The 19,859-nt window shown below is 39.1% G+C and overlaps 1 protein-coding gene across 2 annotated transcripts in view; it reads left to right on the forward strand.

Annotated features, from left to right (window-relative positions):
- The first annotated feature begins 2,016 nt into the window (after positions 1–2,016).
- The window catches only part of LOC114025810 (ubiquilin-1), a 48,117-nt gene continuing 30,274 nt past the window's right edge, over positions 2,017–19,859 (forward strand). For both annotated transcript variants that reach the window (XM_027839340.1, XM_027839341.1), the window contains exon 1: positions 2,017–2,187. In XM_027839340.1, coding sequence (XP_027695141.1) covers positions 2,032–2,187 — 156 coding nt within the window. In that variant the 5' untranslated portion in view covers positions 2,017–2,031. The remainder of the gene's footprint in view (positions 2,188–19,859) is intronic.

Genomic DNA, 19,859 nt, shown 5'->3' on the forward strand with positions numbered 1-19,859 from the left:
ATATGGACTAAACATATGAATTGCTTAAATTTGTCTTTTTGTTCCTAGCTCTTTGAACAGTATCATGCACATTACAGAGCTTAATGTTTATTGAATACTGCTTCGTTGAACAGAACTGAGATATAAAGATGAATAAGACACGATTCAATGCCTTGCAAGTAGAAAGACACATTATTGATCAATTGATATCCTCATAATACTCGAAGGCAGAAACTTAGTTAAAATCAATGAGACCAAATGGCAATTCATATCTTCTAAACACATTGCTATTGTTCTCTCGTTTCACTATTGGCTAGCCTCATATTGCAAAGGAGCTCTGCAGCATTTTTAGTGAATTGCTCTAGCAACATTCTTGTAGCAAGGCGAAATACCTCTGCCGCCTTCAGTTGGAAGTCGGTTGGAAAGGTGAGTACATGGAGCATGCTTGGGTTAGATAGGAAAGAAAGTTTTTTATTTTCTTTACAGAAATTTTTTTAGAATGACATTTTCATATTGATAACTCCTAAAATTGAGGGAATTGTTTCTGGTTTGCAAATTGTAAAAAAAAAATTTTTTTTGTCAAGCTATTAAACGACCAGTTATGGTTTCCCAGAAGAAAAAAAAATACCATTATAAGTTTACTCAATTATTTTAATATCCATCCTTAAATTTGCCATGAAAATGATCATTTGGACATTAACCCTATCTTCAGCGCCACAGATAAGCTGAATACAGCAGCAACCTTCTTGCCACAGAACCTGAGAATGACAACAGCAGTGGCCTGAAATCGATGCAAGTGGGTGGCCAAAGTCAAGTCACTGCACTCCCCATCACCACAAACTAATCTTGGAGACAAGTATAACCGATGGAAGCAGCAAGAATAAAGCCGTTGCAGACTCATCGTAGCGAACTGGGGCGAGCAGAGGGCACTCTTTCAACACAAGTGGTCTGATCTACTTGACCAACGGGAGGGAGGTATAGAAGTCCTATCAGTGGAGACAGACCGGGAGGTTGCGTAATACCGGACTGCAGGCGTTTATGGCATCTTCCCCCACGATCGCCTAGGAACCTTTCTGCTCTCTCTGACGTTGGGGTGGGGGTAGGGGGGCATCAGGCACTTTAAAGCGAGTTTGCACACCACCCTGGACTCCTGTAGCGGCGTCCCTCTTGTGACGTCGTAAGCAGACAGGGACACACAAACAGCCGTTCGCTTCTTCGACTGGCAATAGGTGAAAAAGAGTTGGGACGGGTATCCCACCTTTAGGTGGAAAATGGACAGGGACAGGGAGGGGAAGAAGGAGACGTAACGCGGAGGTGTGCGAGGTTAGAGGCAGCGGTGGGGTAGACCGCTGGGAAAACCCCTGGGAAAACATCCGCGCAGGCGCATGCTGGCCCACCCCGCCGCCGGGACGGGTCCCCTTTCTAGTAACTTCCCCAGCCTGTGATGTCATCTCCGTGCGACGCTACGGCGGCTGGCATTTTCATTTTTTACGAATGCTTGTCTAAAGAAAAACATACTGACACACGGAAAAACAAACCCGAGATCTCACCCCGTGCCCGGGGAAGTTACTAGAAAGTTCTTAGCTCAGGTGGTGAAGGGTTTATGTGTCTAGTAGCGTGGGGGAGACGGAAAGGCCGGCGAGAGAATGGAAACTAAAGGTCCGTGACGGCCCACAGTGACTCGGCGACGCCGGCTTCGTTTCCCAGCATGCCTCGCGTGGCGCCGCCGAGGGCAGAGGGGAGGGGGAAAGAAGGGGAGGGAGGGGGCGGGGGATGAGGAAGCGGCGGCGACGGCGGCGGGTGTCGCGCAGCGAGTGAGTGTGTAAGCGGGGTCGGAGCACCGAGCGGTGGCCGTGGCACCAGCAGCAGCCGCCGAGGGCCAGGCCCGCGCCAGCGCCCCTACAGCGCCTCACCCCACGGGGGGGGGCTTACTACCGCTCCCCCCTCCCCCATTCGTCGTCGTCCCTCCCCTCCCCCCACCCCTCAGCCTCCGGGCCCGGCAGCCGCCGCCGCAGCGAGGCCTCGCTCCTCGCCTGAGTCACCGCCGCCGCCATGGCAGAGAGCGGCGAGAGCAGCGGCCCCTCGGGCCCCGCTGCAGTAGATGGTGCCGCGACCCCCGCCGGCGACCCCAAGATCATCAAAGTCACTGTGAAGACCCCGAAGGAGAAGGAGGAGTTTGCGGTACCCGAGACCAGCTCTGTCCAGCAGGTGAGGCCCCCTCCCCAGGCCTGTAACCTCCGCCTCTTGGCCCACCGACACGCACGGCCGCAGAGGAGCCGGGGTGGCTCGGTCGAGGCCCGGGCACTACACGGGAGAACGCCCGAGTGAGGCGGGCGTGGGGCTGTCCCGGTCTGGGCGTGTTGGGGACGCCTCGGGGGGCGGTGGCGACGGCGGCCTCGATCTCCAGGCCCGCAGCCGAGCCTGGGGGTTGGGTGGAGTGGGATGGCCCCGGAGCGCCGGCCCGCGGGCCTTCCCCATCCCCGGGTTGTTTAGACCAGCCTGGATCTCTCTCTCAAGGTTGAAGGGGGTCGCGGCTGGTCCCTTTCTCCCTACTTGCTGGCCGTCCTCTTCACAAAGGAATCGGCCGGACTGGCTTTGGGCTCTTCACCCGGCCGGGCGGGGGTGGGGAAGGGCGAGGCGGGGGCGGAGGTTTGCGTTTGCTCTGACTCCCCGGGGTAGCTGCCTTGCAGAAAAGTTTCATTGTTAGGGATGACTGTTGAGCCTACAGGGTTAAGGTAGGCTTTGGGGTGAGGAACACGTGTGCAGTTTTGCCTTTTGACTGCTGAAATTGCTTCCACCCCTCTTAACATTTTTTTTTTTTGGTTCGATGACGTAGAAATTGCACCCGGCCAAATTTGAGGAATAAGTACTACCAGATTGTTAGAGAAAGGTGAATGATTTTCTTTCACTGGTGTTTTGTTTTTTAAAAACATTTGTTTGAGCTTAGGTGCTGATCCGAGGGATGACGGTTTTTTAATATGTAGTATTTAGAAGTAAGAATTTTGAGTAAGATTGGATAAGCAATTTAAAATCTGATTTCCGCAGTATCTTGGTGCTTCGAATAACCTAAGTTGTTTGGGCCCCACCAATTTGGCTCCTGATCACTCTTTAATAAAACTAAAACAACAACAAAAACAAACCTTAACTTTAATTTTGGTGTATAGCTCTAAAGAACTGGAGACCATTCACTGACTGAAAGGAATTAGTTGATTGCTTTTGAAACAGCTTAGTATATACCGCAAGGTGTTAGGGACTCATAACCAGAGGTTTATGAGATACTAATTTACATCTCCCAACTGTGTTCTTTACTCTGGACCGGACGGAATCAATATCAACTTATTGCAAAGTGTGCCACCTATTGAATCTCCAAATTACTGTTTGAAGCCCCAGGATTTTCTTTCCAGTACTCAAGTCTCACTTCTAAAATTAATGATTCCTTTCAGCATTCTACTGCAGGTAATCAGAAAGGAACAGTCTTTTAACTACACTGTAACTTTACAGCTAAAATTATGTAAGCTGGATATGTATGACGCTTTTGACATTGAGCCTATGAAGAGATTTCCTATTTTCAGTGTTAGGGCATACATGAAATTAAAACTTTAAAATTTGTGAACTTTTTTTTTTCTAATACTGTAAAACCAGTGTTAGCATAGATGAAAATCCATTGATCTTTGATAGTTGTCAAGACTACAGGTAACATTCCTTTTAAGACTTAAGAATTTTAAAGACAATAGAATTCTTTTGAAGGTGAAAATACCGTACAAGTCGATTTTTAATGTACTTGTTCAGTGAAACTGGTTGAAATTACAGAACAGACTCTTTGGTAAAGGTACATAAGAAAAAAATTCACAGCTATTCATTAGAAGAAAGTGTTCTCTTATACCATCTTGAAATAAAATACTTCTTAATCTAGGAACTTTTACGTTTAATTATTAAAGAAATATGTCCTCAGGTTGATACACATTCAGCTTACTTTTTTTATAAAACAGAATTCTACCTTTTTATCGATTGTACTCTAGGAGGCAGTGTAGTGTAGTTTAAGGAGTATTGCATTTGGAATCAAAAGACCTGAGTTCCAGTCCTCATTCAGTCCTAAAAACAATCATGTTCATCTGGAATGTTTCTCTTCTGCACATAGCCATTATTAATGGTGCCCATATGTATTAGGCAGTTTAATTATTGGAGTAAAATGAATATTATCAAACATTGTTTGGCATACCTCGAACCATTAGGATGAAAATTGCACCAAAGTGGAAATGGCTATCTGCCACAGGTTTTTCTATCTTTTTTTGCTTTTGTTTTTGACATTAGGGAGACAATCCAAAAATGATATTAAGAAAGAAGTTAGGATCATTGCAATTCAGCAAATATTTATTAACCGCCTACAATTTACAAGGCAGCTGGGGATTCAAAGACAAATAAGACACTTCTCTTTCCCTCAAGGAGCTTACATCTAGTAGAAAAGGTAAGACAGGGACACAAATAACTATAATACAAATGATCATGTAATATGTTCATGGGTGAGGGACAAAAAGTGCAATTCCAGATCCAAGAAGCACGAGAGACAATGCCTTAAAGTTTCAAGGTTAGGTATGATATTTTGGGTGTTATCTCCTATATCTCAGTTTTTATCCTGATTCTCTTGTCTTGTGGTGGGAAAAAGCCCCTATAAAAAAAGTATTAAGTAAATAAGATTATATATAACTTAAATTGCTTGACATTAATGGTTCTACATTATATTCTTTAATTTAATAATTTATTTTGTATTTATAAAATAATATCATGTCCAAGTCTGCCCTTTTCCTTTATTTAAAAGTGAGCAAAGGGCAGAAACTATTTAACTTTCTACATGATGCTTTCTGTTGGATAGAGTGAGTACTTAATGTTGCTTTTTTTTTAATGACGGTGTTTACTTTTGTGTATATAATTAAGGTGAATCTTAATTTTCACTAAATGTATTTTTCAGTGGGTCTAGCAGAATCCGAAATGGTTAGTTTTTTGAATGTTAATTCTCAGTAAACAGTAGTTAATATTTAAATTCAACAAACTTTAGGATGTTTTGGGTGCTTTGCAAAGATAAATTTAATAAGATAAATGTAGTCTGTTTTTGAGTATGACTTCCTATTAACTGGAATGCTTTGGGAGATGAAATAGTTTCAGAAAAATCTTTTCATCCTAGTTCCTAGTACAGTTCATTTCATATGGGAGGTGTTTGATAAATATTTGTTATAGAAAGTATCTTGCATAAATATGTTGATAAGTTTTCTTGCTTTAGTAAAAATAGATAACATATGTTAAGTCATAGACCTAGAGCTCGAAGAGGCTTAAAAGACCATTTCCTCATTTTACAGTCAAGGAAACTGAGGCCTAGGGAGGTTAAGTGACTTGCCCAAGGTCTCACAGATAGTAAGTTTCCTAGTTGGAAGTCAGACTTGTCCTTTGACCCTAAAGCCAATGCTCTTTCCACTTGTTAACAATAATAGTTGACATTTATGTGGCATTTTGCAGTTTGTATAGTACTTGATTCACAACCACCCTCTGAAGTTGTGGGGAACAGATGGGGCAACTGAGGCCCTGAGAAGATGAGTGACAGATTGACTGTCATTAAATGCCTAGTAAGTGGCCAATGCTGACTGGGGTCTCCACTCAGTTTATCCACTCCTTCTTGTGCTCTTTATACTACTCTGCCATGTGCTGTAGATAAAAAGATGAGGTCGAATCCCTGTCAACTCGAGGGGCATACTCATAAAATTGATTTGACCCTGGAAGGGCATCTTTTTTCCTTTTTCATTTGCCTACGACTCAGAATTGGAATGCAGAATCAATGATTGGCTTTACTATGAAATGTTTATGACCTGGAATTCAAACCTGTGCCTTAAATTTTAAAAAATGTTCTTTTTTAGAGGACCTTTTGTTAGTTGAGAATTTAGTTACTAACCATATCATCTTTGAAATGCCTTCCACCAAATTTTAATTTTTAAAATCTTTGCATGTCATTGGAAAATATTTTTATGTGTGCTTGGGAATATTTTACCATTAAATGTGCCTTCTTTGAAAGGATACTATTTTTGGCTTTATTGAAGAGTCATGTCTATATTTCAGTTTTTTCAAAGCTAGCAGCTTTCAACTAAAAAAAAAAACTCCACTAAGATGAAATTGTTTTAGAACAAGTTAACTGGAATATATTTTGCAAAAACTGTTGTAACAAACTAAAGTCATTATAGTGATGAATAAGTTTTATTTCTTAGTTGGACAGTATCCGTAGTTGCTAAAATTAGTTGTTCATGGTTTCCAACTTTTACAGAAAAATCCCAACATACAGATTGCTAAACTTATTTTTTTCTAGGTTAGAAAACCCTTACTTTATCAAGTGAATTTAGATGTCAGTTATTTAATATTTGTGATTTTGTTTTGATTTTGAAGTATTTAGAATGCCTGAAGTCTTCAGACTTTCGCACTGTTTTTTGAGACACCCTGTACATAGAAGAAAACCAGTCGGGAATAGTGGGTAGACCGGCTGGTCTTGAAAAGACACTTCCTTTGTGACCATGGGCAAGTCACTTAAATCAGTCTCTGTACCCTAGGGAAACTTTCTCATGCTGCAAGTTATAAATGAATTGCTGATCTATATAGTTGAAAAGAGTGTTCATAGTAGGAGCTTGCCACATGTATGAAATTGCAAGTCCTGATTAAAAAAAAGTTAAGAAACAAATGAGATACGGAATTTGTTTTGATTAAAAAAGTACTTTTTATAGATGTTTGGCATTATTTCTGCATATCTGTAGCTTCTAAGAATATTTTGTGAGGGAAAAATGTTTTGGCATTTTGTTTAGAAACTTAAATACATTGAAATGTGACTTTGTTTGAATCATTTTTCAACTCAAGTACAAACACAAAAGTACCTAGAATGTGTGGTGAAAAGTACTTTGTAAGCACTATATGAATGTTTAAAAGTTAGTTCTTGTAACCAGAAACACTTGCACACTATTGTTTGTTTCTTAGTATGCAAATATGTTAACAAATATATTGTGCCATACTAATTGAGAGGCCAGTTAGGTTTAAAGACCAGTTCTCAAGTGAGTTTTATGTTTCTTAGTGTAGCTTTTTCTTGTACTTGGTAAAAGTAAATTGTGCCTTATAGAGGTGAATTGATAGTTTTTGGCTGACTGGATGGTTCCTTCACTAGCTGCTTGCTGGCCATCTCTACCTGGATGTGTCATAGCCATCTCAAACTCAACATGTCCCTAAATAGCAGAACTTATTTTCTCCAGCCCCTTTGGCAGTCTGGTGAAGTCTATGGACATCTCCAAATGTTTTTTACATGTGTAAGTTAAAATACATAGGATCCCAAAAGAAACCAGTTACATTGAAATACACTTATCAATATATTTTTTTTGTTTGTTTTGTTTTTGACGAGGCAGTGGGGTGAAGTGACTTGCCCAGGGTAGTAAGTGTCAAGTGTCTGAGGCCAGATTTGAGCTCAGGGTCTTCCTGAATCCAGGGCTGGTGTTCTATCCACTGTGCCATCTAGTTATTCCAGTCAAAATATTTTTTAAAAAGTTCCAGACCCCTGGTTAAGAACCCATGCTCCAGGATAAAATTTCATACTTCTTGGTTTGGCATTTGGCCTTTCACAATCTAGCTCCAGTGTACCATTCCAGGCCTATTACACAAAACTCCCCCCCACCCTCCCGGTGTATCCTGTGTTCCAGCTGAACTGGTCTATTTGCTGTTGCTTGTACACAAAATTCTCTCTCTCTACTCCTTGTTTTTGCTTAGACTGTCCTCTGTGGCTAGAATACTCAGCCTCAGCATCATCACCTCTTATAGTCCCTAGCTCCCTTTAAAATCCAGCTCAAATGGTGAGACTTTTTCTGACCTCATCCCATCCTCATTACTTGCCAGGTATCTAGGTATCTACTACAGAGCCCAGCACATTTTAGGCACTTAAATGCTTGTTGAGTGTCAGCAATTTCAGGTGATTGAGAGAACCTGTAGTATTCTTAGCTGGGGAGGGGGTGAGGGTAGGGAGACTATCTTGTGCATATGGATTGTTTATAGTGTATTGAATATTATTTTAGAAGAAAAAATACTTTTTGAGCTAGGAACTTGACTTTTAACTAAATAGCAGACTACTATAACTTAAAATGGCAGATATTTTAAAAATAACTTACACTTGACCTTCTTACAAAGTGGAGAGCCAAGGGCAATGCAGTTTTAACCTACTGATGGAAGGTTATGAACATTTTTGTGCTTCACAAAAGCAATAAAAAGCTGTGAAAGGGAAAACATCTGCAAAAAACTTCTTTGAGAGAGACCTAAGCTAGAACATCCAAAGAGCAATTATAGATGAACTAAGGAAACAAGAGAACAAGCAAAGTAGAACTGGTTTACTAGTATTTTCATAGTATTTTGTTCAAAGCATTGATGAATGTGGAACTATCACACTTTTTTCAGTGAGCATTTATTAAGGATCTACCATGTGCCAGGAACTAGGCTAGCGTTGGGGATACAAAAAAAGGCAAAAGACAGTCCCTGCCTCAAGTAGACTCAAAAGTGAATGGAGGAGACTAATAAGCAAACAAACATGTTACTTATGAACTAGAAATATTCGGGATAATAGGAAATAACAAGGAAAGCACTAGAATTAAGAGGGATTGGAAAGGCTTTTGTCTTTTTACATAAAGGACAAATGAAAATCAGGGAAGCTGGGGAGTATTGGAGATGATGAGGTAGAGTGTTTCAGGCATGGGGGGAACAGTGAGCCTGGAGCCAATATTGTTCATGGAACTGCCAGGAGGTCCGAGTTACTGGATTGAAGAAGAGGGTAAGAAAGGTGTCAGAAAACTGGAGAGGGAGAAAGGGACTAAGTTATGAGGGACTTTGAATGCCAGAAGATGTTGTATTTGTCTGGGAGGCAATAAGGAACCAGTGGAGTTTATTAATTAGGGGTGTGACATGGTTGGACCTGCACTTTAGGAAAATCGCTTTTAGCTGAATGAAGAATGGATTGGAATGGGGAGAGACCTGAGGCAGTGAAACCCATCAGCTCCAGGTGATCAGGGCCTCATCAGAGTTGTGGCATTGTCAGAGAAGGGAGGCATTCCTATTGGAGAGAAGTAGCAAAAGTAGAACTGGCAGTTGTTAGCAAAATAAAAAAAAGGAAGAGTTGCAGCACTTGACCAAATACACAGAAGAAATCTGAGATATTACACAGATTTGAAGGCACTCAAGAAACTTTAAGATAACTCAGAAGACAATGCCAAATCAGTCAGTAAACATTTATTACGTGTCTAATATGTACCAGACATGGGTAAGTGAAAAATGGAAAAACATGGATGGTATTACAAAAAGTGAACAGTTATAATAATTGACATTTATATAGTGCTTTAATCTTTACAAAGAGTCTTATAAACGTTATTTTATCTGACCCTTACAACAAAACTGTTAGGTAAATTCTAGGGGTAATATCCCTATTTTCTAGATGAAGAAATTGAAAATTAGGCAAGTCATTCATTCCATCCTCTGCCTCTATGCTTTCACCTTAATTATTCCCTTATGTCTACATTCTCAACTCTACCATTCTGAATCCTTAGTTATCTTTAAGGTTCAGCTCTGGTACCATCTTTTGAAAGTCTTTTCTGATCCACCTAGTTGTATTGGATACTCAGCACATTGCCTTTTACTTATGCACTTAATGTGGCTTTGAGTTGATTTGTATCCTCTGTCACCTTGTGATTTTTGTTAGCAAGGAATTGAAAGAAGTATGGACAGAACTGAGTTTTGGGTGAACAAAGATAAGTTTGACCATATCATGAGTTACCTCATGGACACTAGCAATATCTTCAATTTCAGGGTGCAAAGAGAACCAAATGGGACACAGGTATTTTTTACTTTTTAACATTTTTCTGATACATTTTGTATTTTTGTATCATAATCACTTCCTAATTCCTGCATCCCTCTCCCTGCTCCCCTTCCCATAGGATTCTGTTTAGTTTAAAAAACAAAAGAAAGACAAAAGCAAATCAAGCTGTTTGAAACATCCTCCTCAACTAACAATATGTAACAGACTCTGCAGAACTTTACTGAGTGGACATGTTTCCTTTGGTCATTGCGTTTAATCTCAATTCTATTCAATTTTATTATAGTATTCGTATATATTTTCCCAATTTTCCATAGTTCATGTGAGTGTTTCTGAGTTCTTGTTCTTGTTTCCGAGTTCTTTTATTTATATTCATCATTTTTACTATACAGCAACATTAGTATATGGGAATTTATTCAGCCATTTTTTAATCCCATGTATTTCGTTTCCAGTTTTTGCTATGATTAATAGTGTTGCTTTCTGAATAGCTTATTATATTAGGCCACGAAGTATAGACTGAAGTTTAATAACTTCTTGCACAATTTCAATTTGTTTTCCAGAATGATTGGACCTATTTACCGATTACTAACAACATATTATTTACCTCTCTTTCTACAGCTTCTCCAACATTGTTTGTCTTTTATTTTTGTCAATGTGCTAGATGGGAGATAAAAACCTCACAATGGTTTTAATTTTCATTTCTGTTATGATTTAAGAGTATTTTAAATATGGTTTAGTTTGCCTTTTTACATTTTATTATTTTACTGTTCTGACCCTTTACATTTAGACCACTTAGCTTTGGGACTTATGATATTGTTTAAGATAGTAGTATAAGCATGTCTTATGTGGATTTCTTTCTCCTTTTCCCAGCAGCTTTTGTTTAATAGCAGATCTTTCCCCTAGTAGTTTGTCTACTAGGGTTTATCAAGTTGTGGAATACTGTTTGTTTGCCTGTAGGTCTTGCTTGCTGAGTTTGCTTTTCTGTGTTTTTTAATTATTGCCAAGTACTTTTGAGTACCAAATACTTCTCTTTAATCCTGCCCTTATTCTAGGTGATTTAAACATTCAGATTGAGAACTCTTAACCTCCTAGTTCTTCATTCTCTTTAAAGAGATGTCAACATTTATAGTAAAGTTGGAGATCTGGTAATGTGGTTATGCTTCCTTCATTCCTAGTCTTTATTTTCTTTGAAATTCTTGACTGTTTCTCCAAATGATTTTTTTTTGAGTCATCACTTTTTACAGATGTATCTTTATTTACAAAGTGATGATGCCTAACCAATTATAAAGAGATATCAGAAAATTTCATTTTTCATGTAATGTATATAAATATGTATAGGAAATTTTAATTAATTTATTTTGACTTATCAACAATCACTTCCATAAGCTTTTGAGTTTTATATTTTTCTCCCCCTGCCTCCTTATCTCCCTCCCCAAGACTGATATAGGCTATACATACACATTCCTATAAATATATTTTCACATTAGTGATCTTGTAAGGAAGAATTAGAACCAATAGGAGGAACTACCAGAAAGAGGAAACAACGTAACAGAAGAAAAAAATAGCAAATAGTTTGCTTTGATCTACATTCAAACTTCATAGTTCTTTCTTTGGATGTGGATAGCATTTTCCATCATGAGGCCTTTGGAAATGTCTTAGATCCTTGCATTGCTGAGAAGGGCTAAGTCTATCAATATTAGTACCTAACTGTTATTCCCTTCTTGAGCCAAATGAGAGATGAGAGTAAGGTTCAAACAATGCTCATCTCCTTCCCTTCTTTCCTTCTGGTTTTTGTGCCTTTCCTGTAATGTAATTTACTTTGTCTGCCTCTTCCTTTCCTTTTCTCTCAGTACATTTTCTTAGATCAGATTAATCCACTTACTTGGATCCATTTAACCCACTTGATTAGATTTTTTTATCATTATATCAAAGTCAACTTATACCCACACCCTTTATATATACCCCTTAAACATGGTGTAATAACAATACGGTTCTCAAGGGTTACAAGTGTCATCTTCCTTTGTAGGGATGTAAACAGTTTGCCCTTATTAATAACATGTTGTTTTTTTCTATCCTGTTTACCTTTTTATGTCTCTCTTGAGTCTTGTATTTGAAGATAAAATTTTCTGTTGAGCTCTGGTCTTTGTATCAGGAAGGTTTGGAAGTCCCCTATTTCGTTGAATACATCCATCTCCTCCCCTGAAAGATCATGCTCATTTTTGCTGGGTAGTTGATCCTTGGTTGTAATACAGGCTCCTTTGCCTTACAGAATATCATATTCCATGCCCTATGGTCTTTTAATGTAGAAGCCGCAAGGTCCTGTGGCATGCGGTTCCATGATATTTAAATTGTTTTTTTCTGGCTGCTTGCAGTATTTTCTCTTTGACCTGGTAATTTTGAAATTTGGCTACTATATTCCTTGGCGTTTTCAATTTGAGATTTCTTTCAGGAGGTGATTGGTAGATTCTTTCTATGGCTATTTTACCCTCTAGTTCTAGGACCTCAGGGCAGTTTTCCTTTATGATTTCCTGAAAGATACTGTCCAGATTCTTTTTTATCGGGGTTTTTTAAATTGTCTCTCCTGGATCAATTTTCCAGGTCAGTTTTTGTACCAATGAGGTATTTTACATTTTCATCTATTTTTTCATTTTTTTGTTTTTGTTTGACTGATTCTTGATCTCTCATAGTCATTAGCTTTCATTTGTCTAGGTCTGATTTTTAACAAATTGTTTTCTTCTGTTAGATTTAGTACCTCCTTCCCCATTTGGCCAATTGTATTTTTTAGGGACTTGTTTTCTTCGGTGTGCTTTTTTCCCAGTTGGCCAATTGTATTTTTTAAGGACTTGATTTCTACAGTTAATTTTTGTCCTTCTTTTTCCAAGCTATTGACTCTTTCTTGCATACCTCTCATTTCTTTTCCCATTTTTTTCTTCTACCTCTCTCATTTTGGCTTTTAAAATACTTCTTGAGCTCTTCTAAGAAGGCTTTTTGGGCTTCAGACCAGTTCATATTTCCTTTTGAGGTTCCAGATGTTGACAATGTTGTCCTCTTCATATTTTCTGCCTTGATCTTCACTCTTCCCATAATAAGAATCTATTGTACGTTTCTTTTTGCTCATGGTGTTTGCTTATTTCCTGGCTTTTAAAGAGATTGAGCTCTCCTGCTGGGGAGCAGAGAGCACTGATCCAAGCTTCTTGTGTTGGGAGCCTCAGGCCTGGTCACTGACTTTGTGTGCTGGAGTCTCCAGTGCTGGCAGCTTACTTGGTGTTGGACTGGAATCAGCAGCACTGGAACTCTAGGGGTAGGATTGGTAGTGTGGGTCCTGGAGATTTTCTGCTCACCTAGGTCTTTTCTTCCTTTCGCTTTCCTCTCCAAATGATTTTTGAAAATTATTCCATCCAGATGTCTAAAGTAGAATTAGTTTGGTATGGTGTTAAATCTGTAATGTCATTTTTATTACTGCCATAGACCAGCCTTGAATAGTAAACATTCTTTATTTCTATAAAGAATATACTGTAATTAAAAAAAAAATTTAAACACCTGCATATAGCTTGGTAAGTTAGCTTTTAGGTATTCCTTTTGTAGCTATTTTAGTGGAATTTCTATCCTTTATTCCTGATTTTTATTAGTTTTCTGGTGATTTTATTGAATTTCTTAAATTTCTTCACCTTGTACAGACCTCAGTGGATGATGTATAGTAGACCCCAGGTCACAGCACCTCACTGTCTTCTCTTCAACCGCTGTCCTTATTCTAGGTGATTTAAAAATCATATTGATGTTCCCTAACCTGCCAATTCCTTAGTCTCTTCAAATCCTTCACTTTACGTCAGACATACACACAGGGATGGTCACACTCTATATTCTACCACTACTACAAGTGTTTCATTTCCTTGATCAAAATTTCTGACATTTTTCTTAGTGGGAAATCTAGGAGTCTCCTGTTCTAATGAAATCACAGGTATAGTTCCAATCACTGTATAGGTCTAAGTTCACATCTTACTTGACCTCTGTCTGTTGCATTTAACATTGTTGACTACCCTCACCTACTGGATACTCTCAGCTCTCTGAGTTTTTATGAATCTGATCTCTCCTGGGTCATCTCTTACCTGTTAGACCATTCCTTAGCATCCTTTGCTGGCTCATCCCTAGCCATAGGGCTTCCCCACGGCACTGTCCTGGACTCCCTCTTCACATTGTCTCCTGGTAAGTTTATCATCTCTCATGGATTTAAATATCATCTCTTTGTAGATTACTCAACCTCTATATGTTCAGTTCATTCTCTCCCCTGAGCTTCATTCCTGCATCACTAACTGCCTATTAGACATTTTAAATTGTGTTTCAAAAGCATCTAAACTCAACATGTGCAAAACAAAACTTATCTTTCTTTTAACTTCTCTTTCTGACAAAGGCACCATTAGTCTTCTACTCTGTAGGTTCATAACCTCGGTGTTATCTTAACAAATCCTTACTGTTTTTCTCCCCAAAGATTTAATCCACTGCCAAATCTTTACTGTTTCCACCTCCAGAATATTTCTCCCATTTCCCTTTTATATTCTCACTTCTTACCCAGAGACTACTGCAGTGGTTTCCTAATTAGTTTACCTTTTTCCAAGTTGTTCCTACTCTATTCATTCACAGTTGCCAAAATGTTTTTTCTTAAGCATGGATCTGAACCATTTCATTCCCTAATCAGTAAACTTTAGTGACTGGCTTCTTACTGCCTCTAGGCTAAAATAAAAACTTCTGTTTAGCTGCAACCTGTTTCTACCTTTATACTTCCCTTCTCCTACATTATAGTCTAGCTAGCTAACTTCCCTCTGTTGCTCACACATGGCACTCCTACTGCCTTTCTTCTTTTCTATGTATTTCCTTCTCACCTCTGCCTCATAGAACTTCTTTCTTCCCTCTAGACACAGCTTAAGCACCACTTTCTACAATGAAGCCTTATCTGAACTATCTTGTATTCTACAAATATTCTCTAAGTATTTATTTTATATATATTTATATGTGTACTGTCTATCTTGATATAAGGTAAGCTCCTTGAGAGTAGAGATTGTTTCATTTTTGTATCTCTATCTCCCATGCCTTTTCACACTATCCACAGCTCCGTAGTAGGTACTTAGTGTTTGTTGATTGTGTATCCTTCTACTTTAAGATATCAAACATTTGTTTCCTGAAAGTCTAGAATTTTCTAAGTAAATCACCATCATGTAAGTGTAAATAGGGATAATTTTACCTCTTTTCTAAATGATTATTTCTGTAGTTTCTTTTTTGTCTTATTATAATTAGATTTTTTAAGTATTAAGTCTTCAGATATATTTTAAAATATGAGAATAATACTAAGAGGTTAGTGGCATAACATTTCCTGTGTTTTTGAAGGCATGAGGAACAAGATTTATTATATTCTCCCACCCCCATTTTGGACACCCGTCATACCCACAAGATATCCAGTAAGCATGTATGTCTGTTTCTCTTTCCCTTCCTCTCTCTTCTCTCCCTCCTAAGTTCTGGAGATACAAAGACACCTCTGTCCCCCAGAATAAATAAAACATCAAGCCATTTAGAAATTATAGTCTGGACCTAGTGAGAGAAAAAAGGATTATAGATACCAATTTGGGAATCATATGCAAAGAAGCAGTAGTTTAAGCCATGGGAATCTGGGAGATAACCCAAGGATCATAATATAGATTTAGATCCACAACCTCTAGGCCAACCCCCTCATTTTAAAGGTGAGGAGACTGAAACCCAGAAGGTTGTAACTTGCCCAAGATTATATAGGTAATAAAGCCAGTATTCAAATCCAAGTCCTCTGATACCAGGTCCAACAATAAATTTGTTGGTGGCTCTCAGAGAGCAGTTTCAGCAGAGTGTGTAGGGATGGAATTAGTATTGTTCTTAGTTAAAAGGAAGTGGGTGGGTGGTAAGAAAGTATAGGTGGCAATTCTATAGACTGTTCTTTCAAGAAGCTTCATGGTGAAAGGGACTTGAATTGTGAATGACTTATATGGCTCTGGAATTCAGAGCCAGATGCTTTGTCATCCAATTTAGAACAACTTAGGGGATAGGATAACCTTCAGAGGTGTTTATTGCTTAAGATAGGGGAGACTTGACTTTGTAGTCTAGAGGAAAGGAATCAACAGAGAAAGATTGAAGAAAAGAATAAAGAAATAATTGATTAAAAAAAACATAGTGGACCACATTAATAAAGAATCTTTGAATCTCTGATGAGGTATTTGTTCAAGATAACCTATATTTGAATAACAGAAGGCATCTCTCTACCTACTTCCACCCCACATCTAAGATGAAACATCTTTACATATGCATTATTACTATAAGAGAAAACACTTATCCAGATTATTCAGTGCCCCTGTATAGTCTAAATGGAGTGACAAAAAGGGCATTTGACTTTCTGTCTATCTATCTATCTACACACACTCACCTAAAATAAATCGAGAGGTTCTAAGTTCATGACACCTTATTTTGATAAAATAAAGGAAGTTTTTTTTTTTCTGGATTTAATGTATTCAGTGTGTTGAGCAGTACAGAAAGCATTCGTTTAGAAAATAATATAGAACTTTGTTTAATGAGTCTCTTTGGAAATACTTATATCTTTTTTTTTTTTTTTTTTTGGTGAGGCAGTTGGGGTTAAGTGACTTGCCCAGAGTCACACAGCTAGGAAGTGTTGTGTGTCTGAGGCCAGATTTGAACTCAGATGCTTCTGACTCCAGGGCCAGTGCTGTATCCACTGTGCCACCTAGCTGCCTCGGAAATACTTATATATCATTGGCAGTACTTAAAACTCCTTTTTCTTTCCCAGAGTAACTTGGAGTATAGAAATGTTTATGCTAGAATTTGGACTTGATAAAGTTAAACAATTAAAGCTTCTTTGGGGAATATTTAAAGTCTTTTACAACCTGTCCCCCTTACTACCTTTTCAGTCTCACTCCATTTTGCTCAGGGGCAGCTAGGTGGTCCAATGTGCCAGGCCTGGAATCAGGAAGACTTATCCATCTTCCTGTGTTCAGATCTGGTCTCAGACACTTAACTTACTAGCAAGTCACAAGTCACTTAACTATGCTGGCCTCAGTTTCCTCATCTGTAAAATGAGCTGGAGAAGGAAATGGCAAACCACTCCAGTATCTTTGCCAAGAAAAACCCCAAATACAGTCATGAAGAGTCAGACACAACTGAACAGCATTTTACTCTCCATGTACTCTACAGTACAGCAACACTGATCTTGCTGTTTGCACTCCACATATAGCAGTCCATCTCCCCATTCCGTTGCCTTTTCATTGGTGTTTGAGTTTGAGCTTTCTGATCCTCCTTCTTCTGACTGGAGGAGAGGGGGATGTAGGAGTATGTGACTGTGGGCCTGGAGTTAGAGAAGATGGCCTGTGCTGATGTTGCCCCATGCCTGGAGTGCACTCTCTTCTCATTTCACCTCTTGGAATCCCTCGTTTGCTTCAAGATTCAGCTTAAGTGCCATTTTCTGCTTAAGGTCTTTATTGGGTCCTCTAGTTGCTAGTGGCTTACCTCTGATAGTACCTTCCATTTTTACTGTGTATATTTTGTACATACATGTATATCCATATTTTCTCAGAGTGTGAGCTTTTTGAATACAGGGACAGTGTTTTTGCCTTTCTTTGTCTCTCTATTGCTTAGCGCAGTTCCTGGCACATAGTAAACCTGTAGCAATGTTTGTTGACTGGCTGACAGCTAACTTGAATACAAACACTAACTTATATCCTGTACAAATTTAGTAATTGCACCTCAGATTAAACTGAAAACAGTTGACAGGAAGATGGGTGTGCTTAGCAGTCTTTTAGGTTGATAAGGTAGATAAGCATAGAGCTATAAGTGAAATGTGAGCTCTTCACAGGAAACATTAAGTACTTAGTAAGTGCCAGCAATTTGTTAAGCACTAGGACTACAAACAAAGGTGAAAGACCTTCCTTGCTCTCAAGGAGCTCATAGTCTAATGGGGGAGACACTGTATAACTGTATAGCTATATACAGAGTAAATTAGAAATAAACTAAAGAGGATCAGGAAAATCTGGGACTTAAAAAAAAATCAGGTGCCCATCAGTTGGGGAATGGCTGAACAAGTTGTGGTATATGAATGTAATGGAATACTATTGTGCTATAAGAAATGATGAGCAGGTGGACTTCAGTAAAACCTGGAAAAAAGACTTGTATGGAATGATGCTGAGTGAAGTGAGCAGAACCAGGAGAATATTGTACATGCTAACAGCCACGTTGTGAGATGACTAACTTTGGTAAACTTAGCTCTTCTCAGCAGTGCAGGGATCTAAGACATTTCCAAAAAGTCTCATGATGGAAAATGCTATCCACATCCAGAGAAAGAACTATGGAGTCTGAATGTGGATCGAAGTATACTATTTGCTCTTTTTTTTCTTCTGTTTTGTTTCCTTTATTCTTTCTCATGGTTCTTCCTATTCTAATTCTTCTTTACAACATGACTAATGTGAAAATGTTTAATAGGAATGTATATGTAGGGCCTATATCATATTGTATGCCCTCTTGGGGAGGGAGGTGGGGGAGGAAGGGGAGAAAATTTAAAACTCAAGCTTATGGAAGTGATTGTTGAAAACTAAAAATAAATTAATTAAAAAAAAAAAGCCAGGGAAGTCAGAAAGAAGAGATGAGGAAGAGCATTCTAGGCCTGGTGGACAGCCAGTGAAAATACCCAGGGATTGGTAGATAGAGTGTCTTGTTTGGGGAACAACAAGGAGGTCAGTGTCACTGGATTGCAAAGTATTAGGGAGTGGGATAAAACTGCTGGGGAAACTGGATAATAGTATGGCAGAAACAGGGTATAGACCAACATCTTTTTTTTGACTGGTTGAAGGAATGAGAGAATAGTTAAAAGAGGACAGGACAGTTATATCTGTATATTTGAAGGATCGTGCAAGACTGGTTAAGCTTGGTTAGTTAAGAGACCCTCAGAGGTTCCCAGATGGAGGAATCAGGAGCAGTGGGTAGAAGTTTCAGCAACATATTTATTCTTGATGTAAGAAAAAACTTCCTCACCATCAGAGATATCAAAAAGTGGAATAGTACTGAGTTTCCCTGTATTGGAAATTTCCATTCAAAGGCTGAATGTTCATTTGTCAGGAATGTTGTAGAGGGGATTCTTTTAAATATTTTAAGCGTCTGCTGTGTGCCGGGCACTGTGCTAAGTACTAAGGATATAAGACAAAAGAAGAGTCCCTGCCTTCAAGGAGCTCAAAATCTTAATGGCAGAGACAAAACATGCAAGCAATTGTGTGCAAACAAGCTATATTGTATACAGAATACATAGGAAATAATCAGTAGAGGGAAGGTATTGGAATTAAGAGGGATTTTAATTTTATTTGGGACTTAAAGGAAACCAGGAAGCAGTGATAAAGAGGGAGAACCTTCCAGGTGTGGAGGACAACCAGTGAAAATGCCCAGAGTTGGTAGTCGTGTCTTATTTGAGGAGCAGAAGAAGGCTGGTGTCACAGAATTGAAGACTACTTGGATGGAGGGTAGGGGATGTAAGGTTTAAGAATACTGGAAAGGTATGGGGAGGTGGAGACAGAGGTAGAGGCTAGGTTATAAAAGACTTTCAAGGCTTATTTCTTGTTCAGTCATTTCAGTTGTGTCTGACTCTGTGAGCCCGTTTTGGGATTTTCTTGGCTAAGATACTGGAGTGACTTGCTATTTTCTTTTCCAACAGCCTGTTTTACAGATGAGGAATTGAGGCAAACAGGGTTTATTGACTTACCCAATGTCACACAGTAAGTGTCTGGAGGCCAGATTTGAACTCAAGAGGCTAAGTCTTTCAGACTTCGTGCCCAGCAGATGATAGGGAGCCACTAGAGTTAGTTGAGTGGGTATGTGTGACATGATCAGAGGATGGACTGGAGTGGGGACTTGTGGTAGGTAGATCAGCCAGCAGGCTATTGCAGTAATCCAGGCATGAAGAGATAAAGGACCTATACCAGAGTGGTAGCATTGTTAGAGGAAAGAAGGG

Source organism: Vombatus ursinus, unplaced genomic scaffold (genome assembly GCF_900497805.2).
Source record: "Vombatus ursinus unplaced genomic scaffold, bare-nosed wombat genome assembly UNPS02014832.1, whole genome shotgun sequence".
NCBI lineage: Eukaryota > Metazoa > Chordata > Mammalia > Diprotodontia > Vombatidae > Vombatus > Vombatus ursinus.